Source organism: Corvus brachyrhynchos, unplaced genomic scaffold, assembly GCF_000691975.1.
Source record: "Corvus brachyrhynchos isolate BGI_N302 unplaced genomic scaffold, ASM69197v1 scaffold115, whole genome shotgun sequence".
NCBI classification, from domain to species: Eukaryota; Metazoa; Chordata; class Aves; order Passeriformes; family Corvidae; genus Corvus; species Corvus brachyrhynchos.
The window spans coordinates 11,736,350-11,763,472 of NW_008239553.1; the positions used below are offsets into that span (position 1 = coordinate 11,736,350).

Sequence of the window (27,123 nt, forward strand, 5' to 3'; positions counted from 1 at the left end):
GGAATGTTGGAACTAGGTGATCCTTAACATCCCTTCCAAGCCAGGCCATTCTGTGATTCTGCAGGAGACCAGCTGGGTGAGTGAATGCTGTGCAGGCCACGGTGTGCTTGGTCTGTTGGATGGGGTCATGCCAGTGTGCAGCACTCCCCCTGTGTGGCTGAGCCAGGCTGTCCTGCCAGGGCCCAGGCTGTGGCAAGGCAGGGAGGAAGTGCGGCAGCCCGTCTCCCTTCGAAGCTGGGTCATTAATCGAGGCTTGAGGGTTGCACTGCTCCTAGATTTAACCCTTCTGAAGCACTCTGGTTCACTGCAAAGCTGGCTAATGACGTGATTTTTGTTCCATTTATGGACAAGGAGGTGGTTTTTTAATGGTGCAAAGCTCTGGATTCTGAAAGTAAAAGCCCAGCAGGGCTGGCCTCCTTCTGGGAATCTGCAGCTTCTCCCAAGGCATGAGCTCCTGGAAATTCAGAAAATGGTCCTGTTTGGTTTTCCCAGTGTGGTTTTTTTTCTGTAAGAAACAAATAAAACAGCCCCAAAGAGTGAAATGAAAATGTTGTAACTGAGTATCCTTTGCCCTATTTTCAGTGCTACAGAACAGAACTGTGAGCCTGATCAAATGGACAGGGCCTTGGATAAAGATGCAGTATCTTGGCTCTATGTAAATGGTTGGGTATCCAACTTCGATTTTGCTGTGGCAATTCATTGTGCTGCCCCTTATCTTGGTCACAAGAAGCCTGTGACCGGAGCCAAAGCACCCCGACTCCAGCTCCAGCTTCTTTTGTTCATATATAATAATTGTATCTGCGGTGTGCAGAGCGGGCTCGTTTCAGGCTGGCAGCTGCACAGTGTTGTTTGCAGCTCATTAATTTCCTACAGATTTCTGCCTTGCTGCTTTGGATGTAGTGCAACTCCAGTGGCTGAGTGCTGAGTGCTGTCCTGCAGAGCTGAAAGCACTGTCTGCGTGGGTGTGTGGGAAGAGCAGGGTGAGGGAGGGGACAGAGGGACTTGCGAGGCTGGTATCTGGAGGCGTCTGTGATGGGAAAGTTGGCTTTGCTCTTCACCCTTTTTGATGTGCTTTGAGCACTGAAATCTGTGGATGCTGTCACATGCAGGAGCTAGAAAAGAGAGGGTGTTGAGATATCCCAGCTTCCGTGCTGGGGACTGGGGGGAGTATCCTGACCCTTCTTGAAAAGCTGAATTTCATTGCCGGTGTTGTCCCAAAATAGGTTCTTTCACCTGGAATGCAAAAGGTCAATCCATACACTGAGACGAGGTATTTGACTGATTTACAGTTCTGTGCAGAAGGGGGTGCTGGGTGACAAATCCACAAAGCTAGCACAAGGACTATAAAAACTTTTCACTATTTATACATTTTAGCAAACAAAGGCATTAATGTTCATTGGCTACAAGTTACATAGTGCTCTTATTAATTAGTATTCTGTTGTCTATTGGTTAAATTATTTCAGTCCTCTGCTCTACCAGCTTTTTATTACTTCTCATGCTAATTAGTCCACATGTTCAGTCTTTCTCTTGAGTCCATTGGTTTCCTGAGTCAGTGCTTCATGAGTTGGTGGTTGCAACCTCCCCATGTCAAAATTACCTTTTGCTCAGTCAGAGCCGATTTTAGCACAGTTGCTGAGTTGGTTTTATTAGTTTCTTCCTTATCTTGGGATTTCTGCCAGATGTCCTTGTGGCCTCTAAATCCTGCATTCTTTGTGTCCACTATCAATAGTACATGCTTCTCCCCAAGCTTTGTTAACCTCCCTCTGGGTTTGAGATCACTGAAGCGTGTCAAGCCCCAAACTTTTAACAAGCAAGTTCTGTCAACAAGTAATTTATCTTTCTAACACCTGGACATCAGCAGTGTAGTAATTGTAGGACAGCTCCTTGTCTGCCTCTGCTGTTGGCAGCAGAGACAAAGCCACCCCAGCTATGGCAGGAGCTGACCAAGTATGGAGTCACTATGAACTTAAAAGCAGCATGGCAGCAGCAGGACATTCATGGAGTTCCCAGAGTTCTGTTTTGGCAAGATCAGGTCAATGGGGCCACACTCTCCCAAAGGAGCAGTGCTTGAAGGCCAGCCCCTTGTGTGTCTTCAAACCTGCCATGACAAAGCACTGAGCAATGTGTGGCAGGGTCATGCTGTGAGGCAATGCCAGAGGCTCATTTCGGCTAACAAGCTCCAGCAGTTCTTGCCCTAGGAGGAATTTAAAGCCTTCCCAGGCTGGCGAGGGTTGTTTTGAATCTAGTATTTCTCATTCCTCAACTTCCTCTCCCCCTCTGTCCCCACCTTCTCATCCTCACCAGCATCTCCATGGCAACCCTGTTGCTGAAGAATAGAGAAGACATCTAAATATAGCTTCCAAATCTACATGCCTTGAGTGAAATGTCTAAAACCAGGGGTGACAGCCAATGACAAGTGTCTGTCTTGCAGGTGGAATTCAGGAGCACTGTGGTGGGACAGGGGGTCCCTTCCAGCTGAATCCTAGTTTTGTGTTTGCTCAGGATATCTCAAGAGACTTTGAGGTAGTCCAGCCTACCCTGTCCTGTCCAGAGCACTCCCGGTCCTGCACCCTCTCAATCTTTGGAGCCATTCTCTAGAGCAAACAAAAGATCTCTAGTACTTTTTCTTGGCCATTGATACTCATGATGGACTTTGATATCATAGTCATTTATTGTGGTGCATTAGACTCAGATGGAAGCAGTAAAATTCAAAGACCTTTAGTAAGGAATAAATGTCCTTCCTTCCTTCCTGCTTTCTTCTCTTCCTCCCTTTCTCCCTCCGTCCTTCCCTCCGTCCATCCCTCCATTCCTCCCTTCCTCCCTCCCTCGCCACAGTGTGGTTGTGGCTGAAGTTTTGCTCCCTCTAAAATTTCTTTCTAAGAGGAAAAGGGCACAGAATCTCCTCACTGAAGCTGTTTCCCTGGGAACCTGCCCAAGGTAGGGAAGAGAGAAATCTCTACGCCCAGGGCCCTGGCGATGCTTTGCACCTACACCAGCCTGATACCCACCTCAACTGTCTGGTTTCATGGGCTGCCAAGTTGAATTATTGCTTGTACCAGACATGTACTTATTGTACAGACCTCAACAAACAGCTCCAGAGGCTGTTGAAATTTTGTCTGCTCTCCCCTGGCCCTGAAGCATCAAATCTCATAGGGTCAGCAAGAAGAAGCTGACTTGGAGCAGGCCAGACGAGGGCCCACATGTGTCTGTACACACAGCTTCAATATTTGAACCCAAGCAGCTTTATTAAACTGAATAAGGAAAAGAAAACCTGTGGAGCTGGGCTGTTATGCTTGTACAACCCAACTTAAATAGCTCAGCTGATCAGCAACAGGGACTCAGCTGAGAGGGGGGGGGGAGGTTTGACAAGCTCTGATCTTTCCTTTTTTTTCAGAAGTTCTTAAAAACAAACTGTGGCATCTTTCCTTGAAGAACCCTGTATATTAGAGTATTTTATCATGTTTCAACTAAGTGAAATATAGAGTGCTTTGGATATCTTGTCTGGCAGGGCTGACTGCATTATGGAAGCTCACGGAGCATTCTTTGGTGCCTCCCTACCATGCTCTTTCCAGCTCTTCAGGGCTTCCAAGTTGAGTGTGAGACATTTGCCGTTCACTAGCTCCAGTGGTGATTCCCATGGCTGACACATGGATATACCACATCTCTTGAGCTGCCCTGAATAACATATTAGGCACTTAAGGATTTTTTTTGCATGGCACGGAAGTGCTTAATGGGCTCACTTGCAACTTAGCAGCTCTGATTTCTCATTGCTGGTGCAGTTATTTACACTGGTACAACGTAGGTGTGAAACACCGTCATGTGATGTTGGCAGTGTTTCATGTCTCTTGGCGCTGTTGGGTGGCAGTGGGAAGCGAGGGCTGGGCTGCTGTGCAAGAAACAGGCACAAACTGAAAGATGAAGATGACCAGAAAGACAAAGAAACTCCTTTAGTGTTGTCATCTGGGATGGAGGAACCACAACAGGCAATTTTTTTTTTTTTTTTTAATTTGGATTTATCTTTTTAACAGCTATCACTATAAATCTTTCACTGGTAACACTTCAAAGTTTTCTTATACAAGTAAAGACTAGAAAATACAGCTCTTAGTCTTGGCTATGTCCCTTTAATTATCATGTGTCAGCTACTAAAGCATTTTCAATAGTTCTAATTGAAGCATGAGCCAATTTACTAATTATCCAAGATTACGTGGGGAATACACAAAGGGAAGATGCCTTTCCGTGTCAGTATTTCCTCCTTTATGCCTTAGGAGATCTGGTGTGATGGGAACAAACTACACTACTAACAGCCAACCAGGCAGAGCCCCTGAGCTCCTGGTGGTCCTGCACATTGTCCCACACAGTCCTGGGGAGCAGGCATGAAGGGTCACACAAGGTTTTGGCCTGGGGTTGTAGTCTCCACCTCAGGGTACAGCCACTTCTTGCACAGTGTCTTCTCCAGTGAGCCTTTTCCCCTGTGCCTGTGAGCTGCTGGAGCAGAGCTGGATGTTTCTGGCCCTGGCTGTTGCAGGAGTGGAGCAGAAATCCCTTGTGTGCTGCATGTGTGGCAGGGATAGAGGTTTGCAGAAGGGCTCTGGGTCTCCTGGGCCGGTCTCAGACCCTGACTGTGCAGGAAGAACAGCAGGGACAACACAGGAAGCCGCTCCAGGGGGCAGTGCCAAAGGCTTCTTCCCCCTCCTGCCTTGTCAGTCTGGGTGGACATTACAAAGGGCTTTCTAGAGGTAAAGAGTTGAAATATGGGGAAAGATTGTCCAGTAAACCATCTTTATAATGTGGCTTTTAGGAAGCAGTTGGGCAACACCTACTTGTCAGGAATGGCTTGGTGAGAATGGTTCTGCCCAGAGGCAGGGTGGTAGTTGTTTGCAGACCTATTTTCTGAGGTCTTTTAGTTCCCTTATGACCTAAATAGACTTCAGCAAGGAAGAGGAGGTGCCCTGCCGAAGTGCACAGCTCCTTCAAGTGGGAACCACGTCAGATGAAGCAGAATAAGTTGATACTCATATGAATAAGTGATGCTTCCACCACCATTTCAAGCTCTCTCTGCTCTTTTCCCTCATCTTCTTTCTGGCTGCATCACTGTATCATCTGCCACCTTAGGAGTTCAAAGCAAGTAGGGACTGTCCCCTATCAAGTCCCTGTGAGAAATAAGGATCACAGGCACTGCATAGATATATAAACTAAAGTATGCAAGTATCAACTGACTTGCTTGTATGGCTTCAGGCTTGACAGGAGAAATACATAGGTCATATAGTGATCAGCTCTGCAAAGAGGCTTGTTTTAATGAGAAGATGATAGTTATCTGATAATTTATCAGCTGATTTTAATTAAAAGATAACTAGTTACCATCTGGTTACCCCATAAGCCAACTTGACAACAAAAGAGAAAACACGGAAGAGAAAAAACTCAATTTCTGGGGATAGCTTTTGGCTGTGTTACTTTATAGCTGACTGGCTGGTCGTGAAACTGTTCGGGCTGTCCCCCATGTGCTTGCTACACAAAGTAGGATAACTCTTGCACAGCTGCTCTTCCAAGGTCCTCACCAACAACACAGCCAGTTCTTGGAAACTGGCCTGCCGTGGCTTGTCTCCAGCTTCTGCACCAGTACGAGTTCTTCTGTAACTCAAACATCAGCAACATGCACATCAATGATCTGCTTGAAACTGTGTTCTGACAGTTCATCTATCCTGTTGACATCTGCTTAGTTAATTGGTACCAACATCTAATCTGACCTTAAAGGCACCTTCAGTTCTGACCTTTCTGCTAGAACAAACTGTGACTATTCCCAGTGGCTGCAGCTGGAGGCTTGAAAAGCTGTTCCCCCTCTCCATAATCCCCGTGGGAATCAAAAAATATTCTTTCATAAACAGGATCTTAAGACCAATGTGCAACCTGCCTGTATTGGTCATAATCTGGATAGGTTCTTAAATTACCATGATTTTTTCTTGAAATTAAGATCACTCAGCATCTCCTTGGTGAGTTTAGTGAATCTGCTTTTGGATCTAATGATTCTGCCCTTCAAACACTTCCTGTCTTTGTCTGTCCTATATGACTGCATAATTCTTGGCTTTAAAATTGCTCAGTTTGTTACTCTGGGTTATTGATGCACAACCTCATATAACCATGGGCATCAAATCAGGCTTCTTTTGCTGGCTTCTTCACCTTTCCTGTGAGCACTGTCACATTGCTGTGTTAAATATCCACCTCCCAGTGAACTGGGCAAAGACAGATCCCCACTATTCATAACCTTATTTAATCCCTTCTGGTTTGCCTCAAGCACACAGCATTGCCAGCCAGTCAAAGCAGGCAGTTTTCCTGCTCTCCCCTGCACTAGGTGGCATAATCTTGAGTCCTGTGTGGAGTTTGGGGCACCACAAAGTAAAAAAGGCATTAAGCTATTAGAGTGTCCAAAGGAGGGCCATGAGGATGGTGAAGGGTCTGGAGGAGAAGCCACATGAGGAGCAGCTGAGGTCACTTGGTCTGTTCAGCCTGGAGGAGACTGAGGGGGGACCTCATTGTGGTCTTCAGCATCCTCATGAGGGGAAACGTCAGAGCAGGTGCTGATCTCTCCTCTCTGGTGACCAATGACAGGACTTGAGGAAAAAACATGATGCTGTGTCGGGGGAGGTTTAGGTTAGATATCAGGAAAAAGTTTTTCACCCAGAGGGTGGCTGGGCACTGGGACAGGCTCTCCAGGGTAGCAGCACCTGACCTCTCCTGGTCACAGCACCAGCCTGACAGAATTCAAGGAGCATTTGGACAATGCTCTCAGGTACATGGTGTGATTGTTGGGTTATCCTGCCCAGGGCCAGGAGTTGGCCTCAATGAGCCTGGTGGGTCCTTTCCAACTCAGCATATTCTATGATTCTATGACTTCTCTATGAAGTCTTCTAGCAGAGCAGGTAGGCCCTATCTGTTGCTTCACATTGAAACCCCAACCCTGTGCAGAGCTCTGGGGAAGAGTCAGACTGGTACCACATGCTTTGAGCTTCATGCTGCAGGAACCTGCGCCCACAGCAAATCAGATGAAGATGTGGGTATATCAAGATGTGTCAAGAACACAGTGGCTTGATCCAAGGTGTATGCACTAATGATTCACATTAATAAGTGACTGAACATCTCCTGGTACATTTCACTGCCCCAGGGATGTTTACCTTGCTGTGCTTTTCATCCTGGCTAACAGCATCCCACCAGGGACTCTAAACTGTGCCCTTGCCACAGCCCTGCCTGTTTCAGTGGTATATACTATGTGACATCTCCTGACTTGCACTGTTTTTAGAGCTGTTTCACATTCCAGAGTCACACAGACACACACAGACACATCCTCTTAACCTTCTCAGCAATAATTCCTGCAAATGAGAGTGTCCGCACAAAGAGATACTCAGTATTTTCTAGCACATTAATCAAATAACCATCCAGTTGTTGCCTTATGTGTTGGAAGTGGACGTGTTGTCAAATAAAATGATTTTATAGATTATCTTCTGTACTTCCCAGATGAGGAATTTAGGAACATCATGTGCACAAGGTCCTTTAGGAGAAGATCGATGTCTATTCATTTTATCTTCTGTTGCTTACTCAGGGAAATCTCATTCTTAATGTTGCTCCCCAGAGGAGCTTTTCCATCCCTAACTTCTAAAATCAGTGGTTGTTTCTAAGTGCATATTGTAAGCAGCGCCTGGACTGCATTCATCTGAGGACTATTGGGTGGCAGCTTGCAATGACCTCAGAGAAAAAGAAGCAAGTGAGCAGCTATCCTGACCTCTGTATGGCCAGGTGTTCCCTGGGAGTGCTGGCTTTTGTCTTGTCCTGCTGTGTCACAGGCCAAACTGAAAGCATTGCTCAGTCTGCTGAAAGCTCCACTGAGGCCTGAATTAAAGAGCCCTTCCCATCACTGTACTCATGCAGGTGTTGAGATCGGACTGTGCTGTGGCTTGGTGCTGGCAGTGGGGCTTCGTGTTTTGCAGAGTGGCTCCTTGCTGCCAGGAGAGGTTTTTGGGTGGTCTCTGTTGTTCTCTGCTTTTGAGCTGTCTGAGTATGTCTTGGCCCCAGTCAAACTGTCAGAGACAGTGGGGAAGGCTGCAAAGTGTCACACTTCACCGTGTGAAGTGGCCAGAGGCTGGGGAATGAAAGCTGCTCAGCTGAGCAAGGTAGGCTTCAGATTCCTTGCTTCCCATTGTGGTGAGCATGCCCATCAGGGCTACTGCACTGCCAGCCCCTCTCGTGCCTGCCTCTGCCTCCATTAATTTCGAGAAGCTGTCATGATGTTCTTGCAGCAAAATGTTCCCAAGCCTCCCGCTCCCACACGCTCTCTGCCTCTCGGTGTCCTTCTGTCACATCTCTCACATTAACGTGGTGTCTTCCCGGGGCAGTGTTAAACTCCAGCTCTTCTCTCCATCCATCTCCTCTACTCTTCGTGCCTTCCGAGGAGGCAGCTCTCGGTGTGGCTGCAGGTGAGAGATGAGATTGTGTGGGAGCAATCGGTGTTTTGGCCTCCAGACAATTTCTGACAGCTCAGGACGCAGCTGTATTTATTGTTGCTTTCATAGGCCTGGAGAGGAGCGAAATGCTCGCAGTGGTAGGGAAGCTGCAGAGCGGGGGAAAGGGCAGCCCTCACCAGCCGTAGCGGACTGGGAGGGGTGGCCTGATGGGCCACCACAACCCCCCCTCTGTCAGCACTGACTTTTCTGTGGTGACAGGCATGGGAGCAGCCAGCCAAGAGAAGGGCACTTCCCCTCAAGGGTGCAAACCCAGCCCTGTGCCCCTATCTGTGCAGGCTGCAGAGTGGCCCAGGAGCAGGGATGCCACTCTTCCCTCTGCCACAAAATCCCAGTGAAAGGTTAACCGCTCCCTGTTATGTGGCACTGGGTGTGTGAGCCCTCGCCTGCCTCCCCCATCACTGCACAGTATTTGCCAGCTTCTGCCCTGCTCCTTTCCTCTTTGCACAGGGAGGTCTGGCAATGCACTGACTCTGGAGCGAGAGCTGGCAGTGGCTGCAGTTTGGCTCCCATTACCCCCCATCCCACCCCACCTGGGTCCCCAAGCATCACCTCCAGGCTCCTGCTGTGTTCCCAAGGCTTTAATGGGGTGGAGAACCTGCTGGGCACTCACCACTTCTCAGCAAAGCTGGGAAGGTTGGGCGCCACCTTCTTTGGGATTCAGTCAGATGGGGAGAGGGGGTGCAAGGCCCAGCCTGTGTCCATGGAGGGCACCTGTAGCTTTGATCTGTCACTTTGATCTGTCCTTCACCTCTTGTTTAAGAGCTGAGTAAAAGGTCCTTTTCTCCTTAAAAGCTTGTAGCAAACGAGGAAACCAGGAATTTACTCATTGGTCACCAAATTCAGACTCTCTTTTTGGAAAAGCCACTTGATGCTTGAGTATGTGGTCATGGTCCAGTTTGCAGCAGAGCTGAGTTAGTCTAGGAGCCCAGAATGTTTGCGTTCCTGACTCAAGGGGACCTGCTTTTGCAAAGCCAGCATTTTGCCATGCTAGCCTCTAGGGATCCCCAGCAAGTCTTTCTCTTTCTTGAACTGTTTTTATCTTTTTTTTTACAATAAAAAGAAGACTACTTTAAGGAAATCTCAGCACTGTGGAAGTGCTTAGTAGGGCACATAGAGCTCCTTGTGCTTAACAAAATGTGCATGCAGTGAGGAGAAGGGAAGGGAAGGGGAAGGGGAAGGGAAGGGAAGGGAAGGTTGTATGAAAGAAAACTCAAATGGTTTGCATGCATAATATTAACTGTATAAAGCCTTAGAATAGCTTTGTCACAATAAGCTGGCCCCCAGGAAACAGGGTCTGTGGTGTTTTTTCCAAATTTTTGCAGACAAGCAATACCGAGTATTTTGAAGCTCCTAGAATGGTAAAACCATAAGCAATGGTAGTTATGAATAAGATTTTTAAAAGCAACCCACGTCTGGGAAGCACTGGCTGCTTTTGACAATCCCACATTCTGTTTTGTAGTAATGAGCAAGGAAAAGATCAGAGCTATGAATCAGCTGTAGGTTTACCTCAGCAAATTGAACAAGCTTTGCAAAGTATCAGGGGCCCAGATAACATCTGGTTCAAAAGCCAAATTCAACATCTCCAACAAAAATGCAACAAAAAAATCATCGTGATGAAGTCTTAACAGAGCAGCAACATTTACACAGGAGATATACCATTTAAAATCCTTCATCCTTATGGCTGGATTAGCTGAGATTGAAGGAGTCTAGAGAGGGGAAAGGAGGCTTGCTGGCATTGGTGCAGAGTATGGGTAGAGCAAGCACTGGCGAAAATAAAGCTAATTTAGCTCAGAGAGAAGAACTGGAGGTGATTTTTCTTGCATACTCCTGCACTGGATAGGGTAGGCAGAGGTTGTCCAAACTCTACTCCTACCCCTATGCCATCATTTGAAAGACAAGGGTTGGGACAAAGATCAAGACCAGAGTCAGCACAGGGAACAGGATTTCCACGGCCAGAGTGCAGGAGCAATTATAACTTGAGGGTCAAATTGTAGGATGACCGAATAATTTTGTGGTCATTAACGGTATCAGTAGGAATGCAAGCTGCAGTGATGATGCTCCCATACTGTGCTGAAATAGTGATTTTCCAGAGGCTGCTGGCCATGGCAGCATCCCCAGGGTGGGGATCACAGCGTCCCCAGGGTGCAGGGCTGGACTGCTTATTCTCTGAAACACTGTGGGATCAAAGATACTGGGTATATTTAATGCCAAAGGCTACAGGCTGAGCCACATGGAGATTTGAATTTGGGTCTGTTTTTCCAGATTATGTGATTGCCAGTCCTGCTTTTCTCTTCCTTCCCATTGCCAGTCAAGACTGATTGTGCACAGCATGCACCTGGGGCTGATCTGACTGCTCACAATGGGCAGGAAGAAAGAGGAGGTTGTAGCTGCAGGGCCATGTGTGGGTACAGAGCTGTGGGAAGCAGGGGATCTTTCACTGGGAGAAGGGGCAACTTGCCTGGTTGCTCTTGGGGCAATTGTTTTGAGGTAAGGGAAATGCTTTTTATGTGGAACTGACTTCTGGTTTAAAAAATGCAGTTCCAGCTTGGGGTTGGGGTTAACTGGAAGTCCAGGAGCCCCAAGATGGCCAGCGTATGCCTGTTCAGAGGAGTTACATGTGTAGACAGTGTTGTATTTAAGAGGGTGTTACACCAGCTCAGAATCAAAGCACCAAATCTCTTCAGTCACAAGCAAGGGATGGGACTGCAGGAAACTTCGCAGCCACTGGGAAAATGAGGGGAGTGCAGGGGTCATTTTGAGCTTGCAACAGTCAGTGCAGCCTGGCTGTAAGGAGGCAGTGGGTTGGCAGAGTCTTTGACTTGTTTCTCTTGTTCCCCTTGCATGTGAAAGTTGTGGGACAGTAACCTCTGCATAGGGCATGCATTTGTTGTGAAGGAAACCATGGCACAGTGAGCACTTCTTTTCCTACAAAATGGTCCAAGAACTTGTAAGAAATTTGCTAAAGGAGAGACACAGGATCTGCTGCCCAGCTGCTCCAGCAGCCAGCACTTCTCAGAGCAGGCCAATGAAGCTGAGGCAGCAGCATGGTGCCAGTGGGGTGTGTGTGCTTGTGTGGCTGCTGTTGTACGTGTGTGTGTGTGCACAGGGGTAACAGGGTGAGGGGAGCCTGCCTCTCTGCTGGCATCAGACCTCACTGCTCACAGGATGAGCCCTGAGCCAGTTTGCTGGGGGATTGTTTTTGTCTAACTTCACTTTGTAGTTTGGCCTGCCATTCTGCCCTTGGGTTAAACAGAAAATTGGCCAGTGTCACTTGCAGAAGGGGGGCTTTAGCCTTTCTCAAAGGGTCATGTTGAGTTTGTTCAGTGGGTGAGAAAACTTTGACTCTCTAATGTACCCATTTAACTCCTTCCTTCCTTGACTTTTGCTTCTCTGTTCCCCTCTCACCTTTATGACCCTTATTATTTTTCCGTCCACAGCAAAACAGTTCACATCAAGGTAATTGATGATGAGGAGTATGAAAAAACCAAGAATTTCTTCATTGAGCTGATGAGCCCCCGCATGGTGGATATGAGTTTACAGAAAGGTGTAGTACTGGCCCTGCAGACTAACATTAACGTTCTTCTTTCCTCCTCTCTTCCATCTCCTTCCTCCTCCTCTCCTCCTCTTCCTCTGATGTCTCTCTGTCTCCAACTGCTCTGCCCTAAATACTGCTGTGCGCGCACACTGTGTCACATGGTACCCATGGGGTGGCATGGGGAGTGATGCTGGGGCTGCTGAGAGGCAAAGTGGTGAGGGGAGGAGAGAGAGCAGGATGGAGAGCAGTCCTGCTTGTCCATATTTCTGTGGTGACATGAGAGGAACCTTCTGCCATCCCCACTGGAGGGTCTAAACAAATTTTGTAGTGTCAGTGGGAAGATGCTGGCTAGAAACACATCCAGCATCTCAGGAGACCATTGCCCAACCCTGGTCCTATGGGTTGTTCCAGTCAGACCTGTGTTAGAAAGAGATGGGAATCAAGGCCTGGCAGAGAAGCAGCTCTGTGACTTCTAAGAAGGTCTGGGCAAAGGCTGTGCAACCCCTGGTCTGGTTGCCACAGAGCAACTCTGGGAGCAGGAGCTGACACAAGGAGGAGCTGATGTCCGCTTTGGTTTGCCTGGGGGCTCACAGCATCTGTGTGCATTGCAGGGGTACTGGAGGGAGCCACATGAGCTGGCCTCAGGGAGAAGAGGCTAGCCCTGCTCCAGTGCCCAGGGCATTTCCTTTTGAGCCTTGGAGGCATTGTCCCATTGTGTCCCCTGTGAGGTCCCAGCAAAGGTGTCCATCCCCTGGGAAGGCTTTGTCCTCATTTGGGGAACAGGAGAGGAGGATGAGGTAGATACTATCAAGGAGAGAAAGCAGTAAGATGTGCCATTTTAAAAATGGGAGTTAGAACCATCAGCCTCCCTTGCAGCTGGTGGAGTTGTAGCCACTGGCAGAGACCTACCTCACCCCACTGGGAAATGTGTCTCTCTCTTCTCCTCTGGTTCCTAGCCCAGAGTCCTTGCAAATTTATTATTAATCATGAGGGTATTATTACTGTATTTATTATTAATGGTAAGAAGAAATTGGTCTTCCAGCTAAAACACAGTGGGTAGCTCAGGGTGGTGGTCCCTGGCACTTTTCAGGCAGCCAGTACCCTTTCCATTACCATCTGACACTGAAAAAAATGCGCTGCAGAAGTCACCTTCCACTAACCATCAGCAAGGTCCTCCTCCCACTTTTCCCTCCCTCCTCACTCCCTTGCCAGCCCCCTCTGCCCTAACACCCCCGCTCCCGAGGAGCCGCTGCGAGGATGCCGTGTCCGACAGGCAGGCCAACGCACACCGCCCCAGCGGGAAGGGGCTGCGTGCCAGGAGCCCGCGCCGCCGCCGCTGCTGCTGCCGCCTCACCTCCAGCCAGCCGACCCGCTGTACACAGTTGTCTCTCTTGTTGTCCCTACAGGAAGACCATAAGGGTTAAGATAGTAGATGAGGAGGAATACGAAAGGCAGGAGAATTTCTTCATTGCCCTTGGTGAACCGCAATGGATGGAACGAGGAATATCAGGTGTGAGATCCTTTATGAAAAAAAATGAAAAAAAGAAAAAAAACCAGAATCAAGTATCCAAACCCCAAATCCAGAAAATATAACCTTCTTTCTCCTCCTTACCCTTCCTCCTTTTCTCCTCCTCCTGTAGAGGGATCGACTTTTACTCTTTGCCCTCCTGTATTCTTGCTCTTACCTGTTTCTGTGTGATCTCTGCCTTAAGAGCCTAGCTTACTTCTGATCCTCCTTTTGTGCAATGCTTGAGCCTCGGAGGCTGTGTTATTTTGATTGGGTTTCCTTGTCTTGATCTGTTTTTTGTTCTGAGCACACCTCTGCTGTTCTCCCTGCTCCTGCTTCTTTGCCAGGACCTTGGGGAATGCAAAAGGCAAGAGAAGGGTGTAATGCATGGCTGCCCCTTTCAGCTCCTCCTGTACTCCCTCCTGTCCTTCCCTCTGTTGTTGCCTCTAGTGGCATTACTTTGGTGCTCTTGGGTCCCTATGAAGCGTGGTGAAAAGCCCACAGGAGAAGAGGGAAGGTGTGAAGTAACTTGGCTTGCTTTTTTTGGGAAGTGGTTCTTCATGTCTTCCATTTGAAAACCCCTTTAATGTGTCACAGACAATCACAGTCTGTCATGTAGAGGGTGTGAAGCTCTGCTGAGGTCCTACTTCATCAGCAGTGAGAGCCAGGATCTCCCAGCAGACCAGGATTCATAGTTGGAATAAACCCAGACTTATGGTTGTGCCTTGCCTCCATGCATCTTTGGCCTTGTCCTATATGGTTTGACCTCTTTCTCACTGAGTCTTGCCACTGGCTTCACTAGCTTTGGGGTGGCCTGGGAGGGCCAAGACTTAAACAGAGGCACTTTACAAAAGGGAATTCAAATCCACCTTCTGGGTGCCTGTTACAGAGTAGAGCCAGATGTGTGTGGCCACTGGCTTATTTCTGCTCTCAGGTGCTGCTGTCGGTGATGGGACACCTGGCAGCTGCCCGTGCACTGCACAGCACAGCTTTCCCTTGCTGAAACATCTTCTGTCTCTTACCTCACCAGCACAGCAGCTGCCCTCTGGCCAGTCCAAGCACCCATACACAGCTCCATAGGATGTTCAGGATAGACACAGGTTACGTTAGCTTGTCAGTATCATATAGCATCCGTGGACTTGTAAAATGTAAACCCATATTTTAATGCTGTCAGACTGCTTCCTGCAGCCCGTAGGCAATGAGGGATATCAGGTTTCACTTCGTCAAGCACAGGCCCTTGGATTTCACCAAAGTCCAACTGCTCTTGAGCAGAAGCAGTGACCAACCTTGCCATATCCCATAGGAGTATGTCCCAGCAATCAGTTGCCCTCCAAGGTAAAGATGTGAGCATGGCTGCTAGGTAGAAGTTGTCTGGCCTCAGCTTGTAGCCACTAGTTATTTTACTGCTTTTTTCCCATCATATAAAAGAACTATATAGTGCCACAGCTTCCATGTAGGTATCTGCTCACTACACCCATGCAGTCCCTTCCCATCCATGAGTCCAGGAGGTCCAGGAGGAAAATCACAGGCCTCTGGCCTTCTGCTTACGCACTTGGCAGCTTGGAGCAACACCGTGAATTTTTTCTCAGCTGTCTGTTCTCTGTGAATCCTGAATCCTTTTCTAAACAATGAGCAGAATAAGGATACAGAGACAGAATTGGGCTGTTTCTATGAAGTCCCACATTTCTTTTTCCTATACAGATTGTGTTGCACCTGGCTGAATAAGAAAAAGTGTTTGAAAAAAATCCAAATGGCCCCTGAAGTGGACCAGTTGTAAAACGTCCTCATTATTATTAGGACGACGAAGCCAGTTTGCTGTATCATGTATCTCTTATTTACATCAATATCAGCTGGAGTCAGTGTGACTGAGTGGCAACAGGCAGAGAGGAGATCAGAGCTGGACTAAAGTGATCTGCAGCACAGAGCCTGCGGGCCAGGAGGTGAGGGCACGCCCTTGGACCCTCTTTTGCCTGGAGGAAGTAAAGGATCATGCTAGGGAGGAGATGCAGGGCCCTGGTTGACCTCATTAGAGAAAAGTCAGAGTGAGAGCACCATGGTTTTAAAATCTAAGAGGCAGAAGATTAAACTGCATTTGTAAATGTTGCTGGCACAAGGTGGCACAGTCGCTACACTAATCCAGGGCATCTGGAAAGATCCCCAGCTCCATAGCGCTGCACATTGCGGCATCTCTGATGAGCCTACCTTGTGCCTGGTATGAAGAATGAGGAGCTACGTGAGGCTTTCCCATAGAGAGCATTGACAGTGATCAAGAGCAGACGCTGTGGCCAGCAGCTTCACGGAGTGCATGCATGAGCAGCTGGCTCCCGGCGGAGAGGAGGCAGCCCAGGCTGTGCACAGGCCGGCACATGCTCGGGCATCGTGCGACGTGCCATGTGGCTTGGGGAAGGGATGCTCATGCTGACTGCAGCACACGTGTTCCTGCCAGCATTGTGCAGGTGCTGCCATTGCCCCGCGCCCACAGACAGGGAAAATCCCACACCACAGTCCCCTAGCTTGGCCTTTGCTGGGGATTTGCTGTGGTGATGGATGTGCCCCCACGCGACTCACGTGGCAAGGGCAAAGCACAGCTTCTGCCTCTCCTTGGGAGTTCAGGCTTGGTTGCTCTAGAGGTAGAGTCTCTGTGGGTTTTGGCTACCCATGCATTTGTTCCCTGTGCTGCAAAAGATGTGGGTTTCTTGACAGTGTGTCCTTGTTTTGCTGTTACTCCCCATTTAGCTGTGTCACACTGAGCCTGTGTCTAAGGAGCTGTGGAACTGTTGATGTTCTCAGCTATTCACAGTGTCTTCAAAACCTCTTCTGGCTCCTCTGGAAGCAGGGTAGCGTTGGGTGCCTCAGATGAGTGGCGGTCGTGTTGGATGTAATCTGCAATCCAGGTTACTCAGAGACAGCCAGTTGTGCCTGCCCTGCCATAGCTTTGTGCTGAGGGCCTGTACCAGGCCCAGGACCTCTCCATGCAGAGGGCAGCTCCTAGCTGACCTTAGGGATACAAACTGTGTGGCAGTGATGAAATCAGGGGTGAAATGTTCCCTGAAGTGATGGCAGAGCTGATGACAGGGAGTAGTATGTGCTTTTCAAACCAGCTTGGGGCAGAGTTTGAGTGGTTTATTTTGAGATGCAGGACTTGGTCTGGAGCCTGGTGCTATTCAGACCCAGTGTGCTGTCCCTGAGGGTACCCACACTGCTGCAGGCTGCGGTGGCAGTGGTTCCTGACAGACATGCAGTGGAGGAGGATGGCAGGTGTGAGCAGGGCTTGCTACCACATGGTTGATTTGCATTGCTGTCTGTGCTGTCCTGTACACCTACCAATATAAAGCAGTCACCTCCAGTCAAGGGAATTTCTCCTTAGCCCTAACCAGAGCTGTGGGGCACAGGGGTCTCCAGGAGGGTCTCTGTGAGGGTCAGAGCTCAGCATGAAATTCATCCTGTTGCTCTTGCTCTCTGCACTTGCTAGTACCTTACTGGAGGAAAAATCATCTCTACTCAGAAGTGTTTCTGTGGTGATCCAAATGCAAATGCCTGTCTTCAGGTTGACCAGGGCTTGCAGAATGCAGGACAGCCACTGATACAGCCTTTTAACAGAAACATTTTGCATCATCTGCAGATGCTGCTTCTCACTGTTCACCCCCAGTTACATCAGTGTCATGCTGCTTTGAGCCTTGGGACACTCAGTTGTTAATCCTTGCCGTAAGGAGAGCTGGCCACTTACTCCTGTTACATAAATGCTACATCTACTTTGTCTTGCAGGTCATCTGTTCTTTTTCACCAATCACTTTCTGCAGCTGGAGTTTTTCGAAGTCTTTCTGATCATCCAAACAAATCACATCAAGTAGTTTTACTATAGCAGCTCTTTTTGTTGACATGCTCCAATAATTCAAAGAGATGAGAACAGATCTGAGATTGGTATCTTGCCAGCCTGGCCTGTGATGACGACCACTACTGACTCAGTAGTGGCATATCAGATGCACAGAGCACTGGCAAAGATGGCACTTGCTGCAAGCTTGTTATATTGAAATGAATGAGTAAAAAGAAATCAAAGAGAGAGACTCACATTCTTTGCTTAGCCAAGAAGGTAAATGTTGCTTTTCTTTATCCTGCTGGCAATTTCCCAGGTTTCCTGACTTTTTTATCCTCTCTGTTTCTAAAAAATTAATCTTCAAATCCTTCTTGTCTCACCTTTCCTCTATATGCACAGTCATGTAAACTGAATCCCTGTTTACTGAGCGCTGTAGGGTTTTGAAACCTCCCAGCACCTTGAACCACATTTCTGGACATCCTTTTTTCAGCACCTGTTTAAAGGGTTCCTGCAGTGAAACGAGTCTCTTCCTTTATGACAAGATGCTGTCTGTTGGTTTGACTCTTGCTCTCATGGCAACTCTGCTATTGTGTCAGCTCACAACTCAGAATGAGGATTTTGCTGCTGTTCCAGCAGGATTTTGGAGTAATACTTTCTTCACACATCAGCTTTCACACTTTTTCCATAGTCCTGGATTACAAGAGAAAAACTTGCTTTGTGTTCCCTGGATGAAGTTGCTCTTCTGCTTAAGTTGTGGCTAATCTTAAGTGCTGATACAGCCTGAATGGCAAGGGAGGCTACTCCGGGAGATTTCACTTGATTGCAGATAATGGTGAAAATAGCATTTGGAAAAATACGTTACATGAGGGTGACTGGGAATCAGCTTGTGAGAATTCAGCTCATGGGACAGTGGTGGAAGATTCAACCTCAGGGCTGATGCTTGAAGGCTGAGTCTTGAGGGTTATGTTTTGTAAAAGGGACTGACAACCTTCATGCAAAGTTTTGCTTCAGAAAGCATGTCTCCCACAAGATACGACTTTGCTGGATGTGGGAGTACAGATGGCTGGCAAACACTATTAACAGCTGGTTGGCATGCCCTGGCTTGGGAAGATTTTGTCTGAAGTTTTCTCAGCCCTGCCAGCACAGAGTCAACTGGTGCAGACAAATCTCATAGCGCATCTCCTTCTAATGGAGTGTCAGCACCTCTGATGGGAAAGCTTTGTGCCCGGGGGGAGGATGTGGCTGGGAGTCACAGAGGAAGGATTACACTGCAAAGAAGGAAGAATTCCCAGCTTGGATTGATCCATCAAGTTACCTATATCAAAATATCGATGGAATTATTTGACTTGGTACAAAGATCCATACCTGTTAAAGATAAGCTGTATTGCTACATGAGCACATGTGCTGCAGTTTTCTGAAGTGTGGACAGATACTAAGAAACTCCTTCTTCATCAACTCCCATCAGCTGCTGATGAGAATAGCAAAAAAATGTTAGATTGCTGTTACCTCATTCCCTCAAGATTTAATAATTTCCTCTCAGCTCTGTGATTAAGCTGAACGCTGCTGATTCTCCTGATGGAGAGGAGTCTCTTAGAGTCTGCAAAAGCTTTGCTATTGACTTCAATAATAATAGCATTCAAGTTAATGCTGCAAAATCTCTGCCTTGTTTAGCCTATAAAAACCCCCATGTTTACAGCTCTTCACAATCTATTAGGGAAACAGTTTGCTCACCTCAGTGAGCAAATCTGGAGGCAGAGCCTGTGGACAGTTTCATCTGGAAGATGGAGGATCCTTATCTCTTCGGGGAACTGAGCCTGTGTTTTATATGGTCACTTCTTGGTCACCTTTGAGTGGGCAGGGGATGGAGGCCGTGTGTTCGCTTTGCCTTGGCTTCCTGTGACTGCCCTGCTGTGCCACTGGGAGTCTCCTCAAAATTCATCCTCCCCTCCTTCATTTCAGCTCACTGTCTAAATCCCAGGCCTTTAACAAGGATCCTCTTATCTACACAGTGGCTTCTCTGAGTCTTTAGGGACACTGATTAGAAAAGATTTATGGTACTGAAGAATGAGTCCAGAATAAAGCATGCATCATAGTCTGTGAGGTAAAGAGCAAAGAAAAGTATTTCACTGTTTAGAAAAAGGTTAGGACATGCATTCAGTACATCAGGTTGCTGTAAACACAGGATTGCTGGATTGCTCATCTGCTTCAGTCCCAACCCTGGTTCCTCTTGGTTTAAGCTTTTTGGAGTTAAAGCAGGAGGGAATGAAATTCCTGATCTCTAACCCACACCAACATGCATGTCACAGCAGAGTCTGACCTCAAACTGTATCAAAAGCATGCAGATGAAATGGCTTATTAGTAAACAGATTTTTTAGCAGCTTTTTTAAATTCAGGTTTAGATTGTCCACTTTCAGGGGTGGCAGGGGAAGCAGAGTTCATGCATGCAATTTTGACTTTACCTAGTCAAAACCAAGCCTTCAAGGCAGAGAAACCCCAGTGAAGGAGGAACTGGGATCCAGAGCTAAAGGCTCTCCTGGGTGAGTCAGCATCACAGCCCCCTTATCTGCAGGCACATGTGTTTGTCCACAATCACACCATGCAAGGGTTAGGTAAGGGATACTGGGGATTGCTATTTTGGATTTGGCTGCGGAGCTAATTTTAGCAGTTCCCTGTAAGAGTACACATCAAGCCTCTGAGACTGCCTGAGATGCCAAGAGCAGTGAGGTGGCCTGGCTTGGCCCCATAAGGAGCGTGATGTGCAGAGCAGCAGTGCAGGAGAGGGAGAGGTGCCCTGGAGAGGACTGGAGGGATGCAGCCCAGGCTGGGGAGAGTGGAAGGAGGCTTGTGGGATGGGAACAGCACGGAGGCCATCAGTGAAGCTGGTACAGGTACAGCATCCCCAGATGGGCTGTCAGAAAACATTACAGGTCAGGGCTAAGGGCACATTAGCAGATGTGTGTGCAGGAAGAAAGCTGTAGTCCGTGAAATCATTTTCTTGCTTGCATGCACAGCATTCACTCAGAAATATAAAGATAAAATAATCCTTTGGCTTTCTGCATGCTGTATTCTTGATGTTTCATTCATAGCTTTATAGGCTTCTTCAAATATTCATGTATTATATCATAAGTGAAAGGGAGAAAAATTGTTCTTTTTCAGGCTCACAAGCAAATGGGGAAAAAAATAAACTCAAATCCCAGAGTAGTATAGTAACAGTTTTAAGAAACATGAGGAGCCAATGATTTTTTTAATAGCCACAGTAGCTTAGGGTCCCAGTAATATTTCATTATATTACATTTGAACACCAAATCGACCCATTGTACTGATGCTTGTAATTGCAAAAGGCAAATTAAATTTCTGCACATTGTCTGGAGAACCAGAAGACCATGGAATAGTAAGGAGGTCACATGACAGCAGGAACTGCAGCAGGACAGAGCTACAAGGAAACTCCAGATGCTACCAGGGGCAGTGATGAGCCTGTTGGAGACTCCAGGAGAGGTGCGTGGATGACAAGAGGTGGTGCAGGCAGAGCAAACATCCCATTGCATCTTGTGGCTCAGTGGCACTGTACTTAATGCAGAACATACTCATGAATGGTTTCCCTAAAGTTTTTGACTCTCAAAAGGAATTGACCCTGAAACAGAAGGGATGCTCAGCAAGGAGCCTCTCCATTTTACCTTCCTCTTTCACTGTGCCTCTACCTGCCCTCATGGACAAGGGAGATCTCTTGGATTGCCCACAGTACTTCCAGCTTGGGAGATGGCTTGGTGGATGAAGATCATGACTGGATCAGTGTCTCTCTGCAAACTGTTGGGAAAGCTGTGCCCATGGTTGCTGCTCAACAGAGCAAGGAAGTGACTGGGTGTCAGGACTCAGGATTAGTTTCCCTGGCTCTGCCATGGATGCGCTGTGCGACCTTTGATAAATTGCTTAGGAAATCACTTTCAAATGGCACAGATACAATTGGGTGCATCTGTATAAAAGTCCTGCTTTTCAGAGGCTCGAACCAGCAAGTCGGGGAAAATTAGCACTTTTGGACTCCAGCCCACTTCTGAGTTTGCAAAATGTTCCCTTTAGCTTCTTTTTTTTTTTTTTTGGCTTGCTTCGCCATCTGTCAAATAGGGCTGTTAATACTGACTCAGTCTTTGTACAGAGTTTTAAGCTTCTGAGACTAAAAGCGCATGATAATAAGTGTTAGTAGTAATTACAATACTGTCATCACATGCAACCGAGTCTTCAAGGATTGGTTTGCTGTTTGAAAGACAAGTAGAAGTTAAAGCTAAGGTACAGACTTGGTGCTTGGCCCCTCTCAAAGGCCGTTTGAGGTTTTTTGCTATACGGACTCTGCTGTAGCTAGTTTGATACCTGGATGTAAGCTGTGGCTGTCTGTGGATAACACTTAAGAGGGATCCAGTCAGATGTTTCTTTGTGACAGCTCTGGGGAGTGGGGAAATCACGAGAGGAGAGGGTCAAGCCCAAGGGACTGAGCTGTGTCTGTATGGAAAACTGAGAGGAGAGGGTCAAGGGGTCACTGCCCAAGGGACTGAGCTGTGTCTGTATGGAAAACCAGGGTCAGGTCATCCCTTGCAAGAACCTTCGCCCCTTTCTCCTCCTTTCCTCCCACCTCAAATCTCACAGGACCATGCAGTCACATGGCCTGTGTCCATGCAGCACTGTCAGGCAAACCAGCAGTTTGGAACAAAGAGAACCAGGAGGACTCAAGCAGTGATGCTTTACATGTGCCTATGCTCCTCTAGGCACCCTGACCCGCTGAAAGTGGTACCTGTGGGATGTGGGATAGGTGTAGGTGAGCCAGGGCATCATCCTGAGGGATGATGCATGGCCATGTTACCCCCTGCCCCTATTGACACTGGAGGCTGCCTGTTTTATCAATGCCTCCTGATGCTGCTGACCTCGTTGAGCTGCCCATCAACCTTCTCTTCTCAGTACCTACAAGTTTATTGGGGGTCCTCAGTTGTGCCAAGCCCCGCCACAACGACACCTACCCGTTAAGCAGTGGCACCTCCCATGCCTTTGGGTCAGTTAGGGTTGTATCAGGCCCCAATGGCAAGAGTAACTGCCCTCCTTGCCCCCTTTCCCTTTCCCTCCTTGCCACTTCCCCCCAGCTGCATCCCATCCTTCTGCCTTTGCTTGGGGGGAGGGGGTGACTTTGGGGAGCCAGTGCTCTGGTGCTCACTGGAGCACCCCAGTCTCTTCTCCATCGTGCTGCTGTGGTGTCTGCTCCCCAGCCTGTTCCCTACATGCAGCCCTTGTGAGCTCGCACACTGCCTTGCACCGTGTCCATTGCTCACTGACAGCCTTCATCTGCAAAACAGCTTTTCCCCATCAGATACTAACTTTTCCCCTTTTTTTCTTTTTTCTCTCTGTCTTTCTCATGTTCTTCTCTCACCACAGCCCTACTGCTCACGCAAGGTAAGTGCTTTTTCTCCTTTCCTCTGGCTGCTCAGGCTCTCTTTTTGTCCCCTTTGGTCAGACCCCCCATGTTTGTGTTTGCTGTGTTGTAGACAACCCTAGCTCATGGTGTTTGTGTCTAGCATGAACTAGTTAAGAGCAGTACAATTAAGAAAATAACAGCAATTGATTGACATCTAAGAGCGTTTCCCATATTCCAGATTTTTCCTTGCAGTTTGGGGGAAATGATCCAGACAGAGTTGCAAAGCAACACATACAGCTGTGCCTGGTCTGAAGCTGTGACTCGAGCCTCTCTTTAGGCAACTCTGGTGCTTGGGTTGTGCTGATGCACTGGGGAAGACAGGGATTTCTGGAGGGAGGTGGCATCCCTGCAGTGTGGGACAGTGTTGCCTGGGGTGGGCAAGGGTACAAGGTTGTGCAGGTGTCCCCTTCCCATGGAGGGTCACATGTCACCCCTCAGTGCCTTCACCCATGTGCTCTCCACCTCCCATCCTGGGGGGTCCCCAGGGTGTGCCCAGCGCCAGAGCAGTACTACCAGAATATGATCAGCACCAGCACCATTTCCCTCCTCACCCTCAGCTCTGGCTCTGCACTCTTCATCTCCTCTCCCTGTGTCAGGATTTCATGTGTATTAATACTGAGCCCCTCTTCCTTGCCTGAAATCCCCATTACACTGGTCTGTCTTTATCCCACTGTGGTGCAATGTACGCCTCCTGTATTGTCATTATTCCTTCAATTCCAGATGTGATTACTGTTGAATTTGCACTAAGAAGCATTTCTTGGAAGATAAGGGTGGGCATGCAGGGTGCAGAGAGGAGCTCAAAATCCCACAGGTTTGTGAGCAGAGCTGAAAACCAAAGCATTCATGATGCCTGAGCTGTGCTGCAAATCAAAGGAGCCGCATCTGCCATGCAGGCTTCAGTCCTGCCCCTTTTTGGAGGATGCCAAATCTGCTGCACAGGGGATGTCCTGAGCCCGTTGGCTATTGGACTAATTAGAAAATTGCTAGTGGCAGGCAGAAATCCCCAGTTCCCCAAATACCAGCTTAGGGTGTTTATGGAAAACTCCTCAGAATGGTTTGGATGGTTTCCTTTGTTACCTCTTCGGATCCAGGAGGACTAAAAATAAGTTGAGCACAGCCTGCTTCCCAGTAATTTCATTGCTTTAATTCAGTAGCTGCCTAATTTGATCAGAACCCCGGGAACCAAATAATTCCTATTAAAATAACATAACTTTCCTCCCTCTGTTGTGATCCAGCCTGATTGCTTTTGGCAGCCGTTATTGGAGAACTTGGTCACCAGCAATGAAAAGTTACTTTTCAGTTCATAAGGGAGAGCCTTCTGTCTGGTGAGGGGTCCCTGGGGTTCCCCCCTTGCTGAGCTGCCTCAGGGTGCCCTCTGTGCATGTGACGTGTGTTGGGCTCGCGGTGCTTGGCTCCCACATGTGCCTCAATCCAGCAGCAGGCCGGCAAGCAGGCATGTGCTGGAGTGTCACTCAGCAGCAATCACAGCTAATCAGCAGGGAGACAAGCAGCATCCTCGTTTAGTCCGTGTCATGTTAGATTTAGGTTACACAGGCGCGCAGGAATCTTTGTTTAAAAACTGCATTATTGAACGTTTCAGTGGAATCCGTCACTCCTGCGCTTCGTCCCTTGCCTCCTGGAGCAGCTTGCACAGCTCTTCCTGGGCAGCATCCCATTCCTAGGGATGTGTCCCTGGGACTGCCCTGGCTCTCCTCTGCAGCCCTGTCCCCAGCCATGGCAACGCTTTGGCAGCCCCTGCAGGGCCAGCACCTGCACAGCCCCCGCTCACAGGAGTGATCCCTTCTCTTCACAAAAGGTGTGGGTGCCCTGATGGATGAGGCCAAGTGGCAATGCCTCTCTTGTCCCAGGAGTCCTTACCTGGGGTGAAATGAGGGATCCTGACTTCGGCCCCTCAGCCCTGCAGGGCCCTCCCAAGGAAAACAGTGCTGTGAATTTTACACAAGGTGAAGTAATTAGGCAGGGCACAGGTTCTTCTCAGCATTTATTTCTTCCAAATGGGCTCTTTGAGCCAGATTTGCAAGGCCATGCAAAGCTTGGCCATGTGTCCAGCACCAACTGTTCAGGCTTCAGAATAGAATGGGGTAGCTGAGAGTCTGGGGTTTTTTTAACCTTCTGTTTTGACACTGGCAGTGTCAAAGAGTATACAGATCTCTCTGTATACTCTTTATACAGGAAAATACTTGATACCAAAGTGCATAGGTGTTCCAGTTGTCCCTGCCTTTGCCAGCAGTGGAAGATCTGTTCTGCAGGTCTTTCCAGCCTTTGCAAAAGTCACTGAAAGCCTGAGCACAGCCTTTGCTTGAAAGTTCTTGGGCTCAAGTGATCTAAATCTTTGAAGGGATGTGGAATTATCTAAATGGTAGATACTTCTGTATCATAATGTCTATATATTCATCCAGTTCAAAGAAAATATTTCTAAATATGTTTCTTTATTTATGCATTAAAACTCCCATGTCCACTTTGCACTGGCAAAGACTGGGGAACAGAGATGCCAATTGTCTGGCCAGTCGGGGGTGGTTATGTCAGCAGCAATCTCAAGGCAGAGCCAGGAGGGGAATAATGCTCAGTTCCCAGCTCTGTGCCTTAGCCTCCCTCTCATGAATGTGCAGCATTTCCCAGTTAGCATTAAGGAACACTGGGGCATGTATACAGGATGTATCATGTCTCAAAAATAGCTTTCAGGGCTAAGTAAGCAGATTCCTTACATTTTAGAAAGCAGCCCAGGCTGCCAGTGCTTGTATGTGTGCATGTGCTTCCATAAAGGGCATATCCATATGCTAATCTCCAAAGCCAGAGTGTCTTTCAGCCAGAAGTCTTCCCCACTTGTGACTGACAGCTTGACAGTGCTCTGGAGAGAGGAACTCATTCATGCTCGCTATTTACTTTGTTTAACCAGGATTATATCATATTAAGCCCCAACAAAAAAAACAAGATCCCATTTTAATTGTTGTTTTAATTTCTTCCTAGCAGCACAGTCCCCAAAAGGGGTGACCTTCATGCAGATATATGACCACTCCAGAAATGGATGGAGACAAGATTAACTCGAGGAGTGTGAAATGGCCTTCACAGCAATCTTTCCTGAATACATTGCTGGTTTTAATCCAATTTATTCAGCAAGTGTCAGGGAATACAAACTGGTCTGTGGTTGTTTGGTAGTCTTGCAGCATTGCCTAGGTGATGAGTATCTACCTCTTTGATGGTGTTACAGGGCCTTCCCATTGCCCTGTTTCAGCTCAAAAGATGCAGGGGCCAGATTACACCATAGAAATGGTCTTTATCTAACTTTGATTTATAATGTGTCCAGGAAGCCACAGGCAATGTCTAGTTCCCATTTGATTCCCCCCAGTCTGAAGGTGGTTGAGCGGGCAAGCAATGCATGATGTGGGAGCCCAGTTCAGTGCTCCCCTTTCCCTGTAAGAAATATAAGGAGGAGGGGATATGCTTACAGTATTTCGAGCCCAAGAAATGGCCTCTCATGTGCTGGTCTGAAAGCGCTTTGCAGATCACTGCAGCTCAAGTCCTGGGATGGCCCTGCAGGCATAAGTTGAGAGAGACAGAGACAGACATGGGGTGAAAGCTGAGCAGTGAGCATGGCAGGGACATGCCCAGGGCTGCAGAGCACAGCAGTGGCAGGACCATAACCAGGAGCTGCTGAGCCTCCTTGTCTGTCATAGCTTTGAACAAAGCAGAATGAGAGCATGGAGTGGTTTATCTAAAAACCTCTCCTTGTTCCTTTCCTAGTGGGTATCAGCTGTGGCCGTTGGTACAGCCCAAGCAAAAGCGGACTTCATCCTCATTCCAGCCAGACCTTATCAGGCTTATTTGGAGTTGACAGCAGGGAGTCCAGGGTGCAATCCGCATTGAAAAGTAGGTACTGATGCAGATACAAACAGAAATCAGGCTAGCTAATAATTAAGCTGCAGCTTGGCAGCATTCACCTTGACAGACTTGACCTTGCAAATTAAATATCTGTCTCCCAACACACACACCCCCCATCCTCACTGGTTTATTTGTCTTAGCCCTTGGTAGTCTTCTTTGCAGGCTACCACACTGGGGTGATGTGTGACACACCTCACAGATGTCCTGTCTCTGCTTCCTGGAGGAGCCCTCCAAGACCCCAGCCCTATACCAGACTGCATGGGCGCATGTTCCACACTTGCTGCAGGGGCAACCTCCTGTGGCTCCACAGGCAGGATGATGTACCCTGTGCTGGCTGAAGCACTTCCCTGAAAAGCAGGAACATTGGGATTGTTCTCGGCCACTGGGTTGGTGTAAGAGTTTATT

The 27,123-nt window shown here is 48.0% G+C and overlaps 1 protein-coding gene across 6 annotated transcripts in view; it reads left to right on the forward strand.

Annotated features, from left to right (window-relative positions):
* Positions 1-27,123, forward strand: part of SLC8A3 (solute carrier family 8 member A3) — a 93,402-nt gene that overhangs the window by 58,460 nt on the left and 7,819 nt on the right. For 2 of the 6 annotated variants that reach the window (XM_017742240.1, XM_008639511.2), the window contains exons 2-3: positions 11,948-12,054; positions 22,779-22,796. In XM_017742240.1, the coding sequence (XP_017597729.1) occupies positions 11,948-12,054; positions 22,779-22,796 (125 nt within the window). Of the gene's footprint in view, positions 1-11,947; positions 12,055-13,451; positions 13,556-22,778; positions 22,797-23,231; positions 26,707-27,123 lie in introns of those variants that run through there. The other 4 variants (XM_008639513.2, XM_008639512.2, XM_008639518.2 and 1 more) reach the window with 3 other exon arrangements.